The 23,770-nt window shown below is 38.6% G+C and overlaps 1 protein-coding gene across 16 annotated transcripts in view; it reads right to left on the bottom strand.

Annotated features, from left to right (window-relative positions):
- The window catches only part of ank3a (ankyrin 3a), a 109,540-nt gene that overhangs the window by 68,116 nt on the left and 17,654 nt on the right, over window positions 1-23,770 (bottom strand). For 10 of the 16 annotated variants that reach the window (XM_065297381.2, XM_073812259.1, XM_073812262.1 and 7 more), the window contains exons 2-7: window positions 7,491-7,592; window positions 5,516-5,614; window positions 5,028-5,126; window positions 3,306-3,404; window positions 2,889-3,074; window positions 1,772-1,795 (exon numbers count right to left, since the gene is read on the bottom strand). In XM_065297381.2, coding sequence (XP_065153453.1) covers window positions 1,772-1,795; window positions 2,889-3,074; window positions 3,306-3,404; window positions 5,028-5,126; window positions 5,516-5,614; window positions 7,491-7,592 — 609 coding nt within the window. Of the gene's footprint in view, window positions 1-1,771; window positions 1,796-2,888; window positions 3,075-3,305; window positions 3,405-5,027; window positions 5,127-5,515; window positions 5,615-7,490; window positions 7,593-17,502; window positions 17,816-23,770 lie in introns of those variants that run through there. The other 6 variants (XM_073812274.1, XM_073812263.1, XM_073812272.1 and 3 more) reach the window with 2 other exon arrangements.

Genomic DNA, 23,770 nt, shown 5'->3' with positions numbered 1-23,770 from the left:
AGTTTGGCAATCTGTTTCTCTACCATGCAAAACGTGTGAACTATAAATGTACACAGCTGAATTCATATTGCTTGCTGTTTGGGCAAACTCAACCATGCACATGTGCAGATTCGTTTGGCATCGTTGCAAAGTTTCTAAACGTTATGATTTCCAGCTGCTTGGGTTGATATCTGTCTAAAGGCCCATGCACAAGCCCTAGGGAGGAGAGATTAAACTAACAGACTCATCTCTGTAGCTGGCCAGCCGGGTTCCTCTTTCAGTCAAACCAACTGTATCTCTAATTCTCAAAGGAACAACATTCTTCCATTTAGTAAGAAAAGTGGTTTAAAAGTCAAAGTTCAAATGTATAATTTTCACATTTTTGAAGAGTGTGCCAGTGTGTAACCGTCTGAATCAAATTAACTTAATTTCCCAAAATGCAGATATGCAGAGGCCTGCACTTGTCTTAACTGTAAATGGTCATATTGAACATAATTATAAAAGTAATAATATAATAACAAAAATGTTACTATTGCCGCTAACAATAATAATAATTCAAAATATTATTAAGAAACTTTTAAAAAACATAGTTAAAATGTGCGTGATAAAACGTGCTTGCCTTCTTCATGCGGCGCTGCCGATCAGCGTACGACATTCGCGAGTATCGCGAGAGTAATTTAAAAAAGGTGATGTAGAATTACTCTCGCGGTACTCTGATGTCATACGCTGATCAGCACTGTACGCAGCGGCGCGTGAACTTGAACACACGACGTGAGATTTTGGCGGTGCTGAAGCTTTCTGTATTCGGGCAGAGTGTCCTTAACACGACTACAAAACAGTCGCGTATATCACGAGCTGCACGACAGGTAATAAGAAAAATATAAATGTCTGTTTAGCCTACAAATTTAGCAGATGTGGCAGCGTGTAAATTAATCTGTGGTAAACATTACGGAAGCCGATGGAGGCCCTGTAACTTACTATTATTGTTTTTGCTTGCTTGTTTCTCAACATAACAGAGGTTGTTTTCTCGTAATCACAAATACATTTTTGGGTGATGTTCTTTTTAAAAATTAAATCTTTTAATTAAATTTAATTAAAGAATTAAATCTTTTAAATACATAAAACTTTAAATACAAATACGTAAATAGTTTAGTTACAGACTGAATACTTTAGTTAAACCGAAAGACTTTGTCAAATTTCTTGCAATCTGACCTACTTACTGTATGTTTTATTAAGCAATAGCAAATGTTGTCTCTACTTTAAAAACAGGTATTTTAAATCCATAAGCTAGATTTCCACATATGCTCCTTTTGAAAATCCATATGCTGAGGGTTAATATGTAAATATGCACAAACCTCACCAATATCATCAATGTGGTGTTGAGAAAAACAATTTTTTACAGTTTTACAGGCACTGATACTTCCTATCACATACTATATGTCTGTATATCAGGCAATCATGTATCAGTATATCTTCACCAAAATCAACACCATTACCGGCAGCGACCAATCAAAAGACTAATACAAACTCTATTCGCCAATCAGAAGCTACATGTTTAGGTGTGGAACCCCGGCCTGTAGCTGCAGAAATCAAAGCATGCTTCAGCCCTCAACCCAAAGCATGGTCTCGTTCCTCCATCCCCAGAGAGGGAGGATACATAGCCACAGAGAAGAGAAAACAGGAAATGATACAAAAATAGAGATGGTACAGAAGGGGGTGGGAGCAACACTAGGGGGTGTTGTAGGCAAAGCAAGGGTGGGAGGTGAGGGGTCGATGTTTATCATGTGTATACCTCTGTAGTTCTATTCACCATCATCTACGTTGAAACGTGAGGAAAGGAAAGAATGGGCAGTTAGTGAACACTGAAAAGTAAACAAAAACAAACGAAAAACAGAACTGTATGTGGGAAATTAAGTGTGTTTAAAATAAAACATAAAAGATTTAAAGAAAGACCAAATGTGTATAGTCGTGTTTATGTTAAACTGCTTGTGAGTTCATAATACACACAAACACACACACAAAAGGGCAGGGTTGTTTATCCCATTGGTGGGCAAAATAAGTAGCCTGGTCCAACCAGACTCTCGTACATTCATTTCATTTGTACAGAGAGTCTGGCCACGCTCCATTGCAAAGCGTTACTTCCGTTAAGGAGGGTCCATTGTTGAGGTTTAAAACTATTGGATCTGCTCAGAGTCACTCAGGATCTGCCAAAACCAATCGCTAACGTGTGGTCGTGACGTATATCATGCACCGAAACCGTCCGGAAACAACAAGTCAGAATAATCAGACAAACAAAACTTAGCAAACCTGGTTCTTGCTCCTGGCTTTAACTTCTGTATATTCGGCAGTTTTGCAACTACGGACCGAATAGTTTTTCTCACGTCTTTCTCCGCTGCCATTACTGAACTACAACTCAAACTGACGCACGACCTCAACATCATCATTCTTAGCCACCCCCATCTGTTCGCTGATTGGTCCTGCAGATTTTTGCAGGAGAAAACAAAACTCTACAGAGCAGTCCCAGACGTACTGCTGAAGCGAAATGAAAATTAAGCGGAAGCACGTAGGAGGGCGGAGCCAGGCTACAAAATAAAGGCAAACCTAACTGTTTGAACCTGTGCTGAGATGTTTCATCGAAGCATGCTGGGTTGTTTTAACCAATGGTTGGGGTCAAATATGGACATTTTCTAGGTTAAGTTAAACCAACGATTAGGTTTGTCCAGATTTTACCCAACAGCGTTTTTAGAATCTGGAATTTATGTTTTATATGAAAAGTGCTCAAAATGTGTAGTTTGTAAAGGTGTATGAGGGAAGATTGTGCTGTTTTGGTGAAAGAAAACAAAAGTGAAAGAGAAAACATGAAAACAGATCAATGGCTGAACATGTTTGCAAGCGTCTGTCAGACAGACCTTAGACTCTACATCTGCATTGTGGTCATTCTGTAGGAGCAGAGCTGCAGATTTGGTATCGTCCTTCCGGGCGGCAATGTGGAGCGCGGGCAGACGCACTTTACCTTTCGTGTCATTCTCTAACAATAGAGAAACCACTTGATCGTGACCCTGCTGTAGGGCTACAGCTAACGGAGTAAAGCCATCCTAAAGAGAATAACACATAAGAGAGAGACCTGAGTATTGAGTAATATACCTTGTTTGACATACAATATTTTGTACAGTAAAATAAAGGACTTAAAACAGAAAGAGAGAGAGAGAGACAGAGAGGAAGGGGGGTTACAAATGGAGGGTTAGAAATCACTTATCCGTAAAAGTCTTAAGGTAACTTAGTAGTCCCAGCACAGAAATCAATAAGACACTCAGACACACACAAACCTCTGTGGCGATGCTCTGGCTGGAGTTGTTCTCCAGAAGAAAACGCACAACATCCAGATGGTTCTCCTGAGCAGCCATGTACAGCGGGGTAAAGCCATTCTGTAATGAATGAATTAACATTTTATTTATTAATACAATTAAAGCATCATCTGCATTAAAACTAAATACATTATTAAAAGTAAAGATCAAACATTAAGCATTGCGGTTATGTTTTAAAATCTAGAACATTGATGTTGTGTTGGCCCCAATTTAAAAATGTCCCTAACCCCACAGCAGAACACCACCTGCATCACTTTCAGTGCCATACAGTATGCCCCATATATTATATTATACATTTCTATATATGGAAAGGACAAACATATATAAAACAAGCAAAGGGAGACTATAGACTATGCACTAAAATCCACAACATTTGTTATTATCCACCAGATATTTTCAATGTACAAAATTGCATAGAGACACACACACACACACACACACTCATCCTTGCTACACTCTGCTGAGCAACCCGCCTCCTTTACTCAGCAGAGAAAAATCAATCAGAGAGAAACAGAAAGCAAGAGAGGCAAATGTGTGGAAAAATAAGTTAAAAGTTATATTTGAAATTCTTCATAAGCAGTAGCTAATCACCCAGGTTGCCACGGTAACTGTCATTCTTGATATTTTAGAAATCAGCTGAGATTTCCCAAGAGGGGACGGACCTCCATCACATCCCCCCACTGTAACCTCAATGACCTTGTTCCCATGGCAACACAAGGATGCTGACAGTGCAGGTAAGAAGGCGGCAGTGCTTTGCGATGACAGAGCATCGTGCAGACATACAAACACACAATTATCAAATGCGTATGTCTAAGTATATTTATACTTTTTTTATTGACATATACTGCAGATAGCAGGAACTTTTTTGAAAAAAAAGAATACAATATACCATGTACTAGGCATGCATAGTAATGTTTACAACCCAAAATATGGTCATTTGGAAGCGATATAGATGTCACAATCAGCATTTTAACGTCCGACCACACACATTTTCATATTAACACCTCCATACAAATCCATAGAAACATGGTCAAAAAGTGTTCCTTAGCTGTCACTGGGGTGGTACCCTTTCAAAAACGACACGTTTGCATCTGATGAGTTTATATTAGTACCTCAGAGATACATATTAGTACCAAATATACGTATCTGTAACTACATGGTACATATTAGGACCTTTTAAAAGGACCCTGCCATAGTGACAGCTTGGGGCTATTTTATGACAATTTTTTCTTACAATGTATTTGGGAGAGCGGCAACTACACCAGTTACCCTGTATTAGTTAATCGTAACATCGTACAATCGTAACAGGTACAGTAGCAAGGATTAAGGGTGGACACATTATGACAGTTTTTGCGCAAGATATCGTCACTTATACTATTTGTAGCCTTCTAAAAAAATAAACCACTACAGTAAGTAAAGTAAATGATATGGCCCCTCACTGCAGTCTTTATATCAACATCCAGTATATTTAGCTCAGTGTAGGAAATACTTGTTATTGGCACCTCAGTAAAGCAGGTGACATTTATATCTTTCCAAGCTCATGTTTGCGTGTGTATTTAATGCCCGCTGGATCACCAAAATAGCATCACTATGACAGATATGTATTGTGTCCGTGAGCTGCCTTGTAAAGTACAGCTAAATGATCCTAGCTAGTAGTGTGTTTGTGGTTCGGGGAGTATGTACCTGGCTCTGTGCATTGACGTTGGCCCCATTGGTCACAAGCTCTCTCACGACTTCCGTCTGTCCGGCCAGCGAGGCGATGTGCAGTGCAGTGTTTCCTTTCTGGATTAGAAACAAAGACAGAAATGAGCGGCATCTTTCGACCACCTGTTTGTGTCACCCCATCCATTTGGCACTTTTTTCCGACTGGCATCCCCCCACCCCTTCATCCACCACCGCTAGGCATTCTGTACCCACCGCTAGATTGTGTTGTTTCCGCTGGCCTGCAATTAACCTCACCACACACATACATTCCTACAGAGTGAATCCAATACTAGAGGCTTTTAATACCCAGTGTGAACGTGTTCGCAGGAGCATAGAACAGCATGTGATATAAACATCTTGTACAGCAGTGGAGGCTTAACGTGTGTGTGTGTGTGTGTGTGTGTGTGTGTGAGAGAGAGAGAGAGAGAGAGAGAGAGAGAGAGAGAGAGAGAGAGAGAGAGACTGACCTTGGTTGCTGCATCTACACTGGCGCCCAATTTGAGCAGCTCAGCCACCACTTCCACATGCCCCTCTTTGGATGCTAAGTGCAATGCATTCAACCCATTCTGAAACACACATATGTAAATCAGCTAAGTTTTCCTTATAGCTATGCTGGTCCACCAGATAGACCAGCGTCTTAAAACCAGCCTGCACAGTGGAAATTCATGCTGGTCTAAGGTGAACTTTTCGACTGGGAAAAATAAATAATCATAACAACATAACATAATTTATTACATTAATTGAAGCTAAAAATATATATTTATCTAAAATATTTAAATCATTTAAAAAATATTTTATATACACTCACCTAAAGGATTATTAGAAACACCATACTAATACTGTGTTGACCCCCTTTCGCCTTCAGAACTGCCTTAATTCTATGTGGCATTGATTCAACAAGGTGATGAAAGCATTCTTTAGAAATGTTGGCCCATTTTAATAGGATAGCATCTTGCAGTTGATGGAGATTTGTGGGATGCACATCCAGGGCACGAAGTTCCCTTCCACCACATCCCAAAGATACTCTATTGGGTTTAGATCTGGTGACTGTGGGAGCCATTTTAGTACAGTGAACTCATTGTCAAGCAACCAATTTGAAATGATTTGAGCTTTGTGACATGGTGCATTATCCTGCTGGAAAGTAGCCATCAGAGGGTGGGCATGATGGTCATAAAGGGATGGACATGGTCAGAAACAATGCTCAGGTAGGCCGTGGCATTTAAACGATGACCAATTGGCACTAAGGGGCCTAAAGTGTGCCAAGAAAACATCCCCAACACCATTACACCACCACCAGCAGCCTGTGGTAACAAGGCATGATGGATCCAATTTCTCATTCTGTTTACGCCAAATTCTGACTCTATAATCTGAATGTCTCAACAGAAATCGAAACTCATCAGAGTAGGCAAAATTTTTCCAGTCTTCAACTGTCCAATTTTGGTGAGCTCGTGCAAATTCTAGCCTCTTTTTCCTATTTGTAGTAGAGAGGAGTGGTACCTGGTGGGGTCTTCTACTGTTGTAGCCCATCCACCTCAAGGTTGTGCGTGTTGTGGCTTCACAAAAGCTTTGCTGGATACCTCGCTTGTAACGTTATTTTAGTCAAAGTTGCTCTTCTATCAGCTTGAATCAGTCGGCCCATTCTCCTCTTACCTCTAGCATCAACAAGGCATTTTCGCCCACAGGACTGCCTCATACTGGATGTTTTGCCCTTTTCACACCATTCTTTGTAAACCCTAGAAATGGTTGTGCGTAAAAATCCCATGTAACTGAGCAGATTGTGAAATACTCAGACCGGGCCGTCTGGCACCAACAACCATGCCACGCTCAAAATTGCTTAAATCTCCTTTCTTTCCCATTCTGACATTCAGTTTGGAGTTCAGAAGATTGGCTGTTTCTCAATTGAAAGACCGGCTTGCAGTCTCGTGGAGATCGGTCTTGCCTTGGAAGAACGAACTCAGAAGGTCGCGAGATCACAAAACGCACTTGTGAGAATTTAGATGTGTGCGATCTTTCTGTTGGTCACCTGCCCTCCGCCATTGTTTTGCCGCAATGACTTCTGGGGCGTAAATCGATTTCATGCGTTTTCAGTATTTTCATGCGTCCTCTGTACTTGTGTTCTTGAGAATGGGAATTAAACTTTGACGGTTAATGATGACGTAGAGCAAGGACGCAAGATCGCTGAAGAACGCATATTGAGAAACAGACATTTGACCAGGACCACCCCCCTAAATGCATTGAAGCAACTGCCATTTGATTGGTTGACCTAGATAATTGCAATAATGAGAAATTGAACAGGTGGTCCTAATAATCCTTTAGGTGTGTGTATACTATAACATTTACTTTATGTACAGAATAACGCATTGTGTTATGATGATAATAGTATTTGTTTTGTAAAATAAAGCGTGTGACATGCTGCCATACATTAAGAGAAAGTATTCATACCTGATTACAGATGTTGATTTCGACACCGGTCTTCAGGTAGTCGAGCACTTTCTCAAGGTTCCCCGCCCTCGCCGCCCGCAAATAACTGGCATTGCTGTCTGTCTGTGAGTAACAAAAAGAGAAAGAGAGGCGATTATTTCCACTGATGGGGTCAAACATGATAAGCAACAGCAAATCAAAAACAATTATAGACTTAAAATAAATACAATTTAGAAAGCCGTAACGCAAAATAAAAAGATTCATACCAACTCCATCAACACATAATCACGGAAACATCAGTTTTAGTTTACCAGCTGATGTCAGTAAAGCAACAATCCCAAAAAACGTTGAACAAGATGCCTAAAATATTAGCAATCCATAGCTGAGCAGATATCACACCATTACAGATCCAGACATGGTAGATTTAAGTTGAGAGCACCAAATAACGGCTATTATTCAGAAACGATTTCCGTCCGCATTCCCCACTGATCTTTCAATCTCTCATCTAGGATTTTCTTGGACTTTCTCACATCTGTTGTCTTCAGAGAGGACAGAGTTGTCTGGACTTTGTTACTTCACACTTGTATATAGGAGAGACAGCGTGATTTGGGAGAAAGCGAGAGAGACTGGCTATGGCGTGTGTGTGTGTGCCACGTGAATTTGTCTTCTTTTGTCAGTCCGAATTTGATTCAGAGACAATGTTGCTAAAATAGAGGACACACAGCAAAATTTCAATCCAGTATACTACACACACACACACACACACACACACACACACACACACACACACACACACACACACACACACACACACACACACACACACACACAGAGAGTCTTTATCAGAGAAAGGGTCGGAGGGGGTTTATCAGACTCGCACTGGGAATTTCTCTAAATGAAAGAGGCTATATTTAGTCTCCACTAACCCCAGGACCAATCCATCCCTCCCAGTACCGTAGCTATCCTGTGTGTGTGTGTGTGTGTGTGTGTGTGTGTGTGCGTGTGTGTGTGTGTGTGTGTGTGTGTTGGCAAGAAGATCTGATAAGAAACGGGACTCACTTTCCAAAAATAACTCTTCTTTGTTTGACAAGCAGGGGCTACATTGAAACATTATGGAGATAAACAACATTCATATTTGTCTAGTGACAGATACAAGAACTTAGCCCACTCAGTAAACAGCAGATGAGAGAAGTGTGTTTTTCTATGTGTTTGTGCGTGGACTGTAAAAGTGCAGCATTAAGTTTGAACAAAGTCAATTCAGCCTACTTTTTAAGTTTTAACTTGTGATAAGTTTACATAACTTAATAAAAGTTGATATTATATAACATAAAAATATATGTTGATACTGTAGGATATCAGTGCAGTTCTATATTTCAATGTGATATTTTTTGTTAATAATAAACTGTAAGGCCATTGACTTTAGTCAATACCCAACTTTATACACAGTTTCTTGAGTGCTTGTATTTACCAACACTTGCAGTCTGAGCTGTATAAAATGATGGATTAAAAGCACACATAAAAAAGATGCCTTTGTGAGGTAATGCTCACTGTAAATACATTTTGCCCCCACACATGCACACAACAACAGCGACAGAGAGATGGGATACTGTGTGTTTGTGTCTCTCTTTTTTATTTCTTCCTGTTATCTCTTAATGAGTTTTTCATCCTGTCACCCATAACTCCATCTCTGGAGGATTCTGTTTAGTAAAATAACACACAACCACTAACACGCACACATTTACAGTTTTGCACGTTAAGAACGTAAAAGAATATTATTACTATAATAATAATAATAACAATAATTAATAATATGAGTTCTAGTATCCTAAAGAATAAGGATTTTTAATAGAGAAGTCTGTGTAAGGCATGGATGGCTCTTGTATTGGAATGACCTTTCACTTCTGTACTGTTATCACATTGCCCTTGAACACGCTGCCCTCTCTGCTATAAATGTAATAAAAGGTTTGGATGAAATGTGTCTATTCCAGTGGTTTTCAAACTGGGGGCCACGAGATGGTGCCAGGGGGGCCCCAGTTTTGTGACATTTTATAAAATACATTAATTTATCATGAATTCTGTGTAATTAAACCTAAAAAATAATAAGCCAACTAACCAACAGCACTACTAGGTATAATTTTATATGTTTTGTTTAATTAAAATATTACATTTTAAAACTTTTTTGTCATAAATTTTCTTTCGGGGGGCCGCGAAAAAATGCACTGTACACAAGGGGGGCCGCACTCTGAAAAAGTTTGGGAACCACTGGTCTATTCAATGAAAAGTAACTAACTCACTCCACTAATGCAACTTCAGCATTGAAGTTGTGCCTCAGTTTGTGTTACAATACAATACTCAACAAATAAATGAAAACAACTCGCTTTTTAAAGGGACATTTCACAAGACTTTTTAAGATGTAAAATAAATCTTTGGTGTCTCCAGAGAACGTATGTGAAGTTTTAGCTCAAAATGTCATATAGATAATTTATGTTAAAATTGCCACTTGGTAAGTGTGACCAAAAATGTGCCGTTTTGGGTGTGTCCTTTTAAATGCAAATGAGCTGATCTCTTTACTAAATGGCAATGTTGTGGTTGGATAGTGCAGATTAAGGGGCAGTATTATCCCCTTGTGACATCATAGGGGATACAAATTTCAATGACCTATTTTTTCACATGCTTGCAGAGAATGTTTTACCAAAACTAAGTTATTGGGTTGATCTTTTTCACATTTTCTAGTTCGAAACAAGCACTGGTGACCCAATTATAGCACTTAAACATGGAAAAAGTCTGATTTTCATGATATGTCCCCTTTAAAACATCTATGCAACACATATATGCACCTAACATTTGTCAAGTAAACGTTTATACTCTGTTTTATACAGTAGTAGAAATTGCATTTAAGCATACTTTCAACATACAATCAACACAAATTATTTGAACTTCACACTTTCTTATTTTTATTTGATGGTGCATCATAGAATGGACATGAATTACTACTGTAAGGGCATACGATGCAAAACTTTCTATGAGCGTCTGACGTTTTTTCTTGTAAATGAAGATTTTTTTTAAACAGGCTGTTATGTTTAGGTTCAGTAATAATGGCAATTAAAAGGTTATTAGTCAGTAATTGAAATGCCTTATTTTCACAAATGTCATTTCATTGATATTTAACAATTTTGACTCTCTTTCACTGCAAAACCCTCTTAATGCATTCTGCCAACAAACCGCTATTTCTGACTGACCTGAGGTGGAGATTAAGCGGGTTTGAAGCAAAAGTATTTGATGCCGAGAGCATTTGGTTAATACGATTATCCTATTCTTGATGGAGGTGTCGTTGGCGGCTTTTGCATCTAAGCTCTTCAACGGATCTAAGTACATAGGTGTCATTACATATTATGATGGAGCACATGCATTAACCACTAGATTGTGTTTAACATCACCCATAATCTACAGGCCTTATTAATTTCAACAGTGTCTGCTTTATATTTTGTCACTCTCCTTTGTATTACATAGAAACCAAATATACTTGTGTCCTCACCACACTCTCACAAAAAGTACAAGAAGGTACAAAAGTTGTCACTGGTTGTCAAATTGTATATATTAGGACCTTTTTTAAAGGTACCATCCTGGTGACAACTTTTGTACCTCTTTCTCTTAGTGTGCATAAATATAATGAATATTTTCTTAGTGAGTAAACAGAGGTGGTTTATGGGTGCCTCTGGGAAACTACTGTAGGCAAAACTGACTAAAAATTCACATTTTGCATAGTTCGTGAAATACTTTTGTGAGGTTTACTTTTACTTTAAGACTGCTGTCAAGTTACAAGTTATAATCTAATGCAAGTTAAAGGCCAAGTTTTAGACTGTCCCCAAGTTATACCCGTAACCTTAGGGCTTCCCCCTCTATTTACAGTCTTCTTTGGAACGAAGGTATTGCTAGGTAGTTGTTTATTGCTCCGAAATCAAAAGAGCCCACCACTAAGTCTCCACAATATTTGGGTCCATAGATAAGACTTACATCTTCCCTTCAGTTTAAGTCTATGCGATTTATTCACCCAGCAGGTAAAATTCATCAGCGGAACCACCTCTCTCACAAGCAGCATGATTTAAGCCATCGTTCGCCTTCGTACCACAGAAGAGTTATGTGCCAAAGTATAATAGCAATGAGAGATCCTGTAATTGCCTTAGCAAGGACCACTAAATATTTCCTGTTGACACTGGCAGGTCCGTTGGTAACAATGTACCTGTCTAGTTGACTTTTCCCAACAGCTTGAGTTGTAAAATTCATCTCAAGCAGGATAATCGGAAAGGGGCACTCCGTTCCAAAAAAAGCAAACATCAATATTTCAATGTGGGAAATTTACAGTATGCGGTGGAAACCTTTGAGTGCTACCATACACAAGGTTACAGATACACCAACACACACCCGATGGAGTTACATAAGAGACAGTTCTCTTGAGGACTGTGGTTATTTAAACATGAGACACCATGGAATATAGGAAAAATGAGAAACGGAGAGAAAAGGTCATACTCTCACAATTGATAAACATGATGTGACAGGCTATTGTATGAGGATGACAAATCTCTCACTATCTCTATGAACAAAATGTTAATCTTTACTTGTTTCTCATGAAAGAATTAGATAGACCGAAAGAGACAGCGATAGAGAGAGACACCATTAAAAGTCACTATGAGTCCACAAGCACAGTTTTTGTAGTTGGTACAGGACTATTTCACAAAGCGAAACGTTTGTAGTTTATGACACAGCTGACACTATGGGCCAGATTTACTAAACAGGGCAAAAAAGCGCCGATGGGAGTGGAAATATGTGCGAGTTATTTACTAAAAAGGCACAAATTAATAACACGGGGGCAACAGCTGATTTCCATAATGACAACGCAATCTACTAAGAGCAGCGAAAGTTAGTTTAGGGTCGCAAATAAGCAGTGCTGATCCTCAGGTGGGTGATCTACTAATGCTACTAATGTTTGAGTTCAGCACCACGGACATCGCAGATGAAAATTCGGGGTGTGAAATCCCAGCTAACAAAGCCAAATACACTGAAAAAGAAAAGGTTTGCAAGAAGTTTTGAAACATCTGGTATTGTGTGACTTCTCCTGTGACTCAAAGAAAAAATAACATGGCTTGGCAAACAATATTTTTGAATAATAAGTTCTTCTGGCATTACAAATAAACTCTTGTGGAAACAATCCTCTGCCTTGTACTGTCTCTGCCAAGCCTCCTCTTATCAGCTACAATTGCAGCCATTTCAAGCGCAAAAAGATTTTTGGTGTTAAATTATGGCACAAATACCAGCATCACACGTGCAAACATTACTAAATCGCGTTACGTGAATGATTTAAATAATCTCATCCCATAAGTTTTGCGTCTTAAAGGGAAACTCCTAGAACTCGCAAAAAATAACTAGACCAGTGGCGGCTGGTGACTTCTTTTTTTGAAGCGCACGATGTGAAGTTCGTCACAACATGTATGTAGCTTGTCATGTGTGTGGTTCGTCATTTCAAAATATGTGTTCTGCTGCCTTGAACTTGAAAGGAGACGCTCGCGTGTACCAGATATTCGCACAATCTTATGCGTAATCAGAGTTTACTGTTAAAGGATAAATCCGGTATTTAACACTTTGAGTCTCATTTCTGGTTTGTTTTTGAATGAACTACAGTGATGGACACTGAAATTTTGACAATGGGTCGTGACTTGACTTTTTGACTCATTTAGAAGCGTCTCTTGACTGCTTCAGAATGGAAGTCAATGGCCATGCAAAAACATGTCATTAAAACAACACTTAATGTTCATTTTCAAAACTGTGCTACTCACCAAGTGGTCCGTGGTGTTCGTTGATGATTAAAAACAAATATATTGGCGTAATGTATATTTTCAATCCGTGTTATTTGCTATAGTGGAACTATTTGTTCAGATACCTCACAACCGCGTATATACTTCCGCTCTATATTGGAGTCCGAAGCGTCAGCACACTCCCGACCACTTGATGGCAACAACCACTTTGCCGTACAAGGACGCTGAATGGAACTCGCTGTCTAGCGTATAGACAGTCAGAATCGAGCTCAACTTCCAACCTAAGGCTGGTCACTGAGCCATCAAATATAGGAAAAATTTATTCTGAGAGAAACCAAGCGAAAAAACTACAACCACATGTAAACAGACCCCTTTTCCAGTGGCGGAGTGATATATCAGCGAGCAATGAGTCTTCCAAGAGAAGTCAATGGAATTTTACAAAATGCCAAATAAAACACCACAGAAACTGTATTTCGCTACACTACTTGTTTTTAATCAACAACGAACACCACAAACCACTCGGTGAGAAGCACAGTTTTGAAAATGGACGTTAAGTGTTGTTTTAATGACATGTTTGTGCATGGTCATTGACTTCCATTCTGAAGCAGTCAAGAGACGCTTCTAAATGAGTCAAAAAGTCAAGTCACGACCCATTGTCAAAATTTCAGTGTCCATCACTGTAGTTCATTCAAAAACAAACCAGAAATGAGACTCAAAGTGTTAAATACCAGAATTATCCTTTAAGGAAGTGTCTTGCGTGTATTTAGGGAACGTGAGCGTCTCTTTTATCATAAACGGTTTTGACGCGTCTCCAGCAAGCACTTATTTTGACAAAACACGTGATGCACACAGGATCTCTCCACACGCATGCCACATATTTTGGAAAAGGGAACCACACACGTGACAATCCGGACACTTACTTTAAATTAGCGCATCCTCGGTTGAGCAGTCACGAGCCGCCACTGAACTAGACCACACCTTTTCATCTGTAATTATCCACTGCACATCTTTAGTAAATCACATCTTTAGTAAATCACGACAGTTGTTATTTAACGCCAAAATAATGGTTTGTGCTGGCACAAGCTGTTAGTAAATCTGGCCCTATGTTTTTTAAATAAGAAGTATTAGAAAAAGAAACATTTACTGTGCTACAAGTCATCAGCGTATTTGAGTTGTTTTCCCTTAGGAGAGACATGCTAGTGTACATTTTAATGCATGCAGTATATTATTAACCAAAAGTTCACTTCATCAGCACTAAGGAGTACTCTAGCAAGACCAGGGAAACACCTTTTAATTTATGGGTTCTTTAGAAAATATATATATAGTAGTGGTGGCCGGTGACTTCTTTTTTCGTGGGTGCTCGATGCGAAGTTCGTCACAACATGTATGTAGCCCGTCATGTGTGTGGTTCCTTATTTCAAAATATGAGTTCTGCGCGTCGAGTGATCCTATGTGCATCACGTGTCTTGTCAAAATAAGTGCCTGCTGCAGATGCGTTTATGATAAAACAGAGGCTCGCGTTTGCAAGGCAAGGCAAGGCAATTTTATTTGTATAGCACATTTCATACACATAGGTCATTCAGAGTGCTTTACATAGAAATGAGAAAACAATATATAAGAAAAACAAATACTCCCATAATATCACGCACAAAAAAGTTTACTGTTAAGGGGGTGTCTTGCGTGTATTTTGTGAACGTGAGCGTCTCTTTTATCATAAACGGTTTTGATGTGTGTGCAGCAGGCACTTATTTTGACAAAACACGTGATGCACATGGTTCACATGACGCAACAAACACATATTTTGAAAACGCAAGCAACACACATGACACTCCGCACACTTATTTTGAATTTGCGCCCCTCGGATGAGCAGTCACGAGCCGCCACTGATATACAGGTAATTTTATAAACAGTATATGTACTGCTTGCTTTTCACTCATAATGCTCTTCAATACGCCCTCAAATCTTCGTCATGAACAGAAGTGACTAAACAAATACAATTCTCGTCTTTCTCTTTTCTCATACAATGGCTCCTCCTCACTCATGTCTCTTCAGTACTTAGATAAGCAGTAAGCTCAAATACTGCATGATCGGCAAAACAAGAATCTAACAGCAGACAAGGCGACTACACACACTGATTCCTGGCAGCATCAGCAACGCTCAACACAGAGATAAAATGCTGAATACATGATTTGAGATCTACTGAGAATGACGTTACGGTCAAATATTCTACTGCTGATTTTTCAGCATTCATTTGTGGTGTATTGAAGAGTCTGTCAGTCCAGACCATCGGGTTACAATGGCATTACGGGCATTACAATGCATATATTTTACACTGTCAAAAAAAAATTGTCAAAATGGTGCCAAGCTTAAAAAAAAATCACATATGTATGTACATTTAGGTTTACACTTTACAAAATGCTGGGTTATTTTAAACCCAGCAGTGGGTAAAAAAAGCGATGAGCCCGTGCTCTGGTTGTAATCTAACCTAAGATGGGTTGTTTAAACCCAAAATTCTGGGTTGTTTCAACCCATTGTAGGATCAAATATCAAAATGTTCTGGGTTCATTTAACACCTGGGCTCATCCCTTTTTGACCCAATGCTGTGTGGAAAATACCCCAGCGTTATTTTTTGTGTACCAATATGTTATTTTGAGGTACTGCTATACACTCATTGGTACTTAATTGTACCTCTTAGGTACTTATACGAACTCTTTAGGTGTACTTTTTAACTCTTTCCCTGCCAATGACGAGTTTTTCCGTCAATCCGTATTTCCGCTATTATCCACCAGGATAACCTTACTTGTAAAACCCGGAAGTATCCCCGTAGGGCCAACAGTTCAAACTCCATGTATGCTTTAATCATCACTCTGAATCTGAACTCTCACAAAAAGATTTTTGCTCCAATTTGGTATTTTTGAAGAAGCCTATGAGAGGTGATGAAAAGAGAACAAATAAAGGTAGGATAAAACTTTTTTTTTCAATGCAGGGGGTCTGTTCTTTCATTTGATATATTGTCTGTTTATGTATTTAAAGAAGAACCTTTACTGGAAGGCATTCAACTTTTGTGAAAATCATAAAAAATGCGGCCGCTGGCTGGCAACTTTAAAACATCAACAACAAAAAATCGTTGGCGGGGAAAGAGTTAAAGGGTATAATTTGGTATATGGGACTTCCCATTTACATATTTTTCATTATTAGGTAATCAGAATGGTAAAAACCTTGAATATACTTTAAACGATAATATAAATATAGGAAAAATGTTAAAATGAATTTACCTTGTGGGGATACAAACAAAACCGGACACATTTTTGTACCCATGGTTAGCAAACACACACTCCATTCCTTCGCACATACATACTCTTATGACTTTATATCATATACTAAAACATTGTCTAATGCAATGTCTATCCAATTCCAGCACAGTTACAACTTGTATAGATGAAGAATCATTATCAAAAAATAATGCAGTTTACAATAGAGCTATACAGTAGGTTGTTTGCTTTTGTATGCAAAGCACTATCAAGCAGTCTAGCTTTGAATATGGCAAAAAGCCTGGACTACCAGGACACTCAGTGTTAACATGCACACACACGTTCCAGTCAAATGGCCACTTATATTACACACACCAAGGTCAATAGAAACGCACTAGAACAAAGGTCAAATTTAAGTCCCTGAGCCATATACATTTACTGTATATTTGCTACTAATAACACAAATATATTTGTACAGTATCTGATATTGCACTGTTGTATACACATCCTTTATAACAGATCTTCCATGCAAGCAAACAGTAAATCATTCCCTGATATTAATATGAATGTTAAGCGGGATTCTGCGAACAAAATCTGCAAACAAAATCGAGACATCTGAGCCCAACAATACCAACCAATATGACTTTGTGCCATTTAGAGTACAGAGGAAGTCCCCAGAGCTATAAGAGAGGTTAAAATTCTGAGCATTGCAAACAATGACAAATTGACGCTGTGTAGGATATCATGATAATTTGATAGTAAATTATTATATTATTATAAACACAAAAGGCAAATACAAATAAAAAATTCTGTAGAATTTAGGTAAACAGCATGAACATTCCAGGGTTTGATGCACAATGACCTAACCATCCTCAACCAATAACATTTCCTTAAACCACACAATTCCCAATCATTCCCAACACTCCTATTTGAAAACAATACGCATTTCCCAACCATTCCTAGATTACTTACGGGGGAAAAATATTCGCCAGCCTCTTCCACCGCCATTTCTCCTGCAGTCCCACAGAAACCTGATCACTTACTTCTCTAGCTCTGCGACCAGCAAGGTGCCATTCAGTCATGTGACTTGTGCAAAATGCCCAGACAGCAGGATGCTCAAAGACAAACTTCCACCTGATGTGTGCGAGTATGGAAAAGATAGAGTTCTCACTCCTGTAAAAACAAAGTCACTTCGAATCCAACCTTCATTATTTGTCCATGCTTTTCACCATCCATCCTTTTTTTACTTGAATTCGCCCTCTGTGTCAAACAAATCTACCTTTCCACTTTTCTTTCTTCATCCGCAGTTGCTTTTCCAATCTACTGTAGTAATCTAAAGTGCTATCTCTTTTATGCAGCAGTTCTTTCTCTCTCTCTTTTTTATTTACCCATTGGGAAATCTGTCTACTCTTCCTTTACATGGACACAATGAGATTCATTAACATTGCTGTAATATTTTAATGCACTCCCAACCACTCCTATTCTGTGTGTCTGTATCTCTCTCTCTGTGCACACACATGGGACAAAAAGGTGGGGGTTCTCTGGAACAGTGATATGAGGTGTTGGGGGATCCAAATATAGCAGCTGATTCCAATGCTTTTGCTAATAGGACTATGGTTCTGTAGTCCCCCTCCCTGAATCCCCCTTGTGCGCGTGGTTTGTATTGTGTGAGTGCTTCTCTGCACTGCTTTTGGACAAAAAGAGAGCGTGCGTGTTTGTGTGGGTTTGCACGTTTGGAGTGGTGGGGGGGTCAGCTTTGGATGTGAATGCAGGGTTCATGGTGAAGCTTAAAAAAGGATTAGGGTACATTTCCCTCTAGGATTAGGGCCAGAGCTCATCACACAAAAACACACACCCGACCCCCCTGTAGTACCACCAACAAAGGGACAAAGCATGTACAGTGAAACATGAAAGCACATAAAATACTGGTGGTTCAATCCTGGGTTTGTTGGTGGTGCTATATCTTTGTGTGTACACATAGCATTATGTCTGTTTGAATAAACTGCTCTGTTGAATGTACTGTTGTATTATTTTCCATTGTGTATTATCACTATCGTCGGCATGTGTTTATGGAAAGGGGGAGTGGCTTGGAGCTGCGTGTCAGACAGTCACACTGTGTGTACATCTGGAGAACTAATCGAAATAACATTTTAATTAAATATATTAGGGAAATGCATTTGTATTGCTTACAAATAAACAATTGAATGCAAAAGGGGACATTCTTAAAGATTATTCTCTTTGTATTCCCAATTGTGTATTATTATCATACTGTTGCATAACTAAATACAACAATTGGCATGTTGCCATAAGCTTTTATTGTATTTTGATACCTTGGGCATGTTTCTGTCGCATTAGCTCAATGCATATAGCACTGCATTCACAACACAGACGCCAAAAAATATTGTTTAAATGGATAAAAGCATCTGCCAACTGCATAAATGTAAAGTTGCTGTTCAAAAACTAAATCTTTCTGAATCATACAAGTAAACATACATACACGTATACAGACACACACTTTCATGCAACCATACATACATTCACTCATTTTGATTATGCAGAGTTATCCCATGATGCTTTGGGGGTGCAAGGCAGGCCCTCTCGTTCTGGGATGATGGCGTTGCTATGGTAACAGAGGAGGAGGGGAGAGAGTATAAGATCTGAAGGAGTTCAAGATGTTTGTTATCCATAGTGATGGTTTCCCTCAATGACCTCTACTATCATCACAGGGACCATATAGCAATCATCACACACTTTTTAGCACACACAGACGTGTTCACTATAGGGCTACACCTGCTTTAAACCCATGAGCATTGAAGGATTTCCGGACTTTCAGAAGTAGGGCAGAATTTCAAGATGATAAATGGGCTTCGCTTGTACTGTACGTGGCAAAATACCAGCACATTCACATTAGCCTTGTCTCTAGGTACAGTAACTCTGAATTCAAAATCAGGCCACAGGAAGAGTTTGCATAGGATCAGGATTTTGCAAATTACTGTTTTTTTATTAGCCTAGAGTATATACACTAAAGAGATGTGTTAGGTTTCAGACAGTGTGTATGTACTGTATGTGTATTTATATCACAAAAAGGTCTGTGATAGACACCCAGTAAATTAAGTCGTACTAACACACCAAAAATAATTATATTAGAATGTGCCTGAAATTAAAGGAAAACACCACCTTTTTTAATATTTTACTATGTTCTTACTTTAACTTAGATGAATTAATACATACCTATCTTTTTTCAATGCGTGCACTTTTAATTTTTGTACAGCGCGTCGTGAATGTGTTAGCATTTAGCCTAGCCCCATTCATTCCTTGGGATCCAAACAAGGATGAATTTAGAAGCCACCAAACACTTCCATGTTTTCCCTTTTTAAAGATTGTTACATGAGTAGTTACATGATTAAGAATGGTGGCACAAAATAAAATATGGCGATTTTTTTTTTTAAGCGGATCAAAAATAAGAACTATATTGTAAAAGCACTTAGTTTGCAGCACTTCTACCTCGGCACGCAGTAACTCACTCCTGACCCCTCTCGCTTAAACTTCCGTCAATATTACTGTGCCTTTTTTCCTGAGCTTTCAAAGTATACTCACCGAATACTTTCTTATTTAAATTATTACTATACCAGGCCATCAGGGCAGCACTGATTTGCGACATTTACAGTACATTAAAAAAATAGGTAGGTAAATAAAAGTAGCCAATCCACCAATGCAAACAAAGTTTAGAACAAACAACAAGAAAACAAAGAACATGAATCAAACATTATGGTAACAAAAATGCTCTACAGCTTTCTGTTCTTGAAAAGAAGTGAAAATAAAAGGAGAAAAAATGATAGTGTGTGTGCAAATGCTGTCTATTGCCTTTGTGTAATTGTTTGTAGTGGAGTGTCCTGTCTCAATATTTTCATGAGCATGTGCACCGCAGACCCTTCTGATGACGAAAATGACGTCATGTGGACGGCGCGTGTAACTACTCATGACGAAAATTAAGTCATTCGGACGGCGTGTTTAACTACACATGTAACAGTCTTTAAATAGGGAAAACATGGAAGTGTTTGGTGGCTTCTAAATTCATCCCTGTTTGGATCCTAAGAAATGAATGGGGCTAGGCTAAATGCTAACACATTCATGACGCGCTCTACAAAGATTAAGTGTACGCATTGAAAAAAGATAGGTATGGATTAATTTGTCTAAGTTGATGTAAGAACATAGTAAAACATTGAAAAACGGTGGTGTTTTCCTTTAACTCTTTCACCGCCAGCGTTTTAAAAAAAAGTTGCCAGCCAGCGCCAGCGTTTTTCATGATTTTCACCAAAGTTTAATGCCTTCCAGAAAATGTTCTTCTTTAAATATATAAACATACAATATACCAAATGAAAGAACAGACCCTCTGCTTTCAAACAAAAAAAAACGTTTCATCCTACCTTTAGTGGTTCTTTTGCAATCAGCTTTTGAATATGGGTAGGTTTCTGCAAAAACACCATATTTTGAGCAAAAAGGAGAGATAATTCCATTTTTATGACGGACTTTTCATAGAGATCACATTCAGAGCGATCTTTAAAACAGACACGGACATGCAGCAGCTTGCCATAGGGCAATACTTCCGGTTTTAAAAAGTTGCGGAAGGGCGCCACCTGGTGGATAATAGCGTTATTGCGGAAAGACAGAAAATCTCGTCATTGGCGGGGAAGCGTTTTCTCTTAATTGGCGAGATATCTCGTCAATGGCGGGGGAAGAGTTAAGAATCACACTGAACCCAATGGGTGAGATACTTTCTCCAAACAACACATATACACATATCTAAACTCTACTTATTGTTACATTTAAAAGCCAAATCAAAGGACAAAATGCTGACCATTGGCACAAACTCTGTATAATCACTAAAAACTCCACAACAAACACAGACTCTTTTCTTTTCACATGAATACAGTATGCACAGTATAAGTTAGTCAATGTGATGATGCAAGTGATGGTCTTTAAAAAAGTGAATGCATAATTCCATAATAAATCATGAGACGAATCTGAGTTTGGGAAGCTAGAGTTGTTTTAAATTGTCTCATGATCTCTCTGATGGGCAGCATTTAATGTGTGCCAGGCTGCCGGCATGCACAAACTTGTAAGCGATTGTTCTGTGTCTCAGGAGGAGGCTGAACAGCACTGTATGACTAAAAATCATTTTAGTCACTAACTATACTCTAGAAAACCATATTCGAGACAAACACGTCAATAAAAAATAAAATGAGACAAACACATTGACTGAAATATGTGTGTGGTGTTAGCATCCAGGTGCAGGCAGTCTCCAGATGTGACACACACACACACACACACACACACACACACACACATGCCCACGCACATGTTTACTAATCTATCTAAATGAGGACATTCCAGACTTCTGTTGTTTTTATAGAGCACTACTTATGAATACTATAACCTAACCCAAACTCTAATCCTAACAGAAAAAATTATTTTACAATAAAATGTTTATATTTTTATAGTAATTTTTTTTTATTTTTTACATAATCAAAGTCCCTTTAGGGAATTCGGGCCACTGGGCAATTATTTTAGCCATGCAAGACTAAAGTCCAGCTATCTAACTGAATGGGGAAAGACCAATATCTCTAAAACCATGTGCTAAGCTCACAATTATATTATAACATATATATAATTAATATATAACATATTTCTGAACAACAATTAAACCTGACATCAACTGTACCAAAACATTTGTTTCTTAAAGCGTCATGAAACACTAACTTTTTTTTAGATGTTAACAGAGTTAATTGTGTTGCACATCTTAGAAGACAATGTTAGTATATAATTTAAACATTAGGAGAAAACTAGTTAATTTTTAGCTTTTTGGTCATATTTTTGGCTTCTGGGTTTAAACTCCTTATCGTGTAAACGTCACAGGTTGTAACGTGGCAAAGCACTGTAGTAGATTTTGACCGTCGGGGTCTCAATGAGTTAGCGTGTTCTTATCCAATGCGAAGACGTTTCGCTTTTGTGTGTGTGCGCGCGTGCATGTGCTCCGTGCGGCAAGGTCAGCCAGGGTAGGGGTATCAGGGACTCACGATAATCGCACATGGATACGGTTCTGTATAGTAAAGTAAATGTGAGTGTGCCATTACGCACACTCTGTAAATACGTTGGATGATTTTCCCTGCGTTGCTGTCAGGACGAGACTCACCATCATTGAATTTGCTCAGGAAAGCTATGTGAGGCAGGTGGACTTTGATCTGTCTTAAGGTACCATGTGCTGAGGACTTTTCATTATCTTCAAACACACTATTATTTCAACTATAACAGTTTTACTTGACCTTTGTTTAAATTAAATATTATATTCAGTTTAATTATTTCTGTAACTGCTATTCTTAGTAAATCTTAATATTTGTTACACTAGCTTATATCAGTTCCCCCCGCTCCTCGCCGTTCTTCTCACAGCGTCCACGCCCATTTAAGTTGCATTTTTCAAAATGATAGTGAGGTAGATTGGAGCTGAAACAGCGGGGTTTCATGACGCTTTAAGCTCAAATTGTGCTGAGATTTTTTTTTTTTTTAGGTGGTTTTAGCTACTGAGCATGTGCACAGGTTGGCAGGTGCCTCACAAGAATCTGTACATTGCCCCGCCCCCAGAGAATGTGAGTTATTCTTTATCGATTGATGATTGTTCCTTTAACTGGAAGGCGGCACTTACATCGCCAGAGCGGCTACATTCAGCAATTTAGCATTGCATTGTCCCGTAATAGTAAATTTGTTATATCCAATATCTTTGGTACAGTGTTCCCAAAATATACACTTTACTATTCACCTTATTTTCAAATGCGGAAGTAAATAATGTGATGTATTTCCTTTTTTGTGTGAGACTCACGTTTCAATAGATGGCCGGTAGAAAACAGAATATATATTCAATCATTTGCAACTTTAAGAGCACAGAGGTATACCAGTACAAATTTCCTCTTGAGGATAAATAAATTAATCAAATCAGATTTGTACAGTAGGAAAGTCAGTCGAATGTTTGTACATGAAAATGACCAAGAATTCATCTTTTTAACCTTTTTATGTGTATGTTTAAAATTTCACAACTGTCCCTCTTGTGTGAGTTTTTTTTAACTGCAATTTTTTATTAACTTGTTTGAGTTTTCTATGGTGACACATCAAGCTTATCACGCAGTCCAACATTCAGCAGCAGTATCTTTATCATTTAACACATTACGTTATTTGAACAAGCCATAAT

This window comes from Paramisgurnus dabryanus, chromosome 17 (assembly GCF_030506205.2).
Source record: "Paramisgurnus dabryanus chromosome 17, PD_genome_1.1, whole genome shotgun sequence".
Taxonomy (NCBI): domain Eukaryota; kingdom Metazoa; phylum Chordata; class Actinopteri; order Cypriniformes; family Cobitidae; genus Paramisgurnus; species Paramisgurnus dabryanus.
This window is presented reverse-complemented; position numbering and strand designations above follow the sequence as displayed.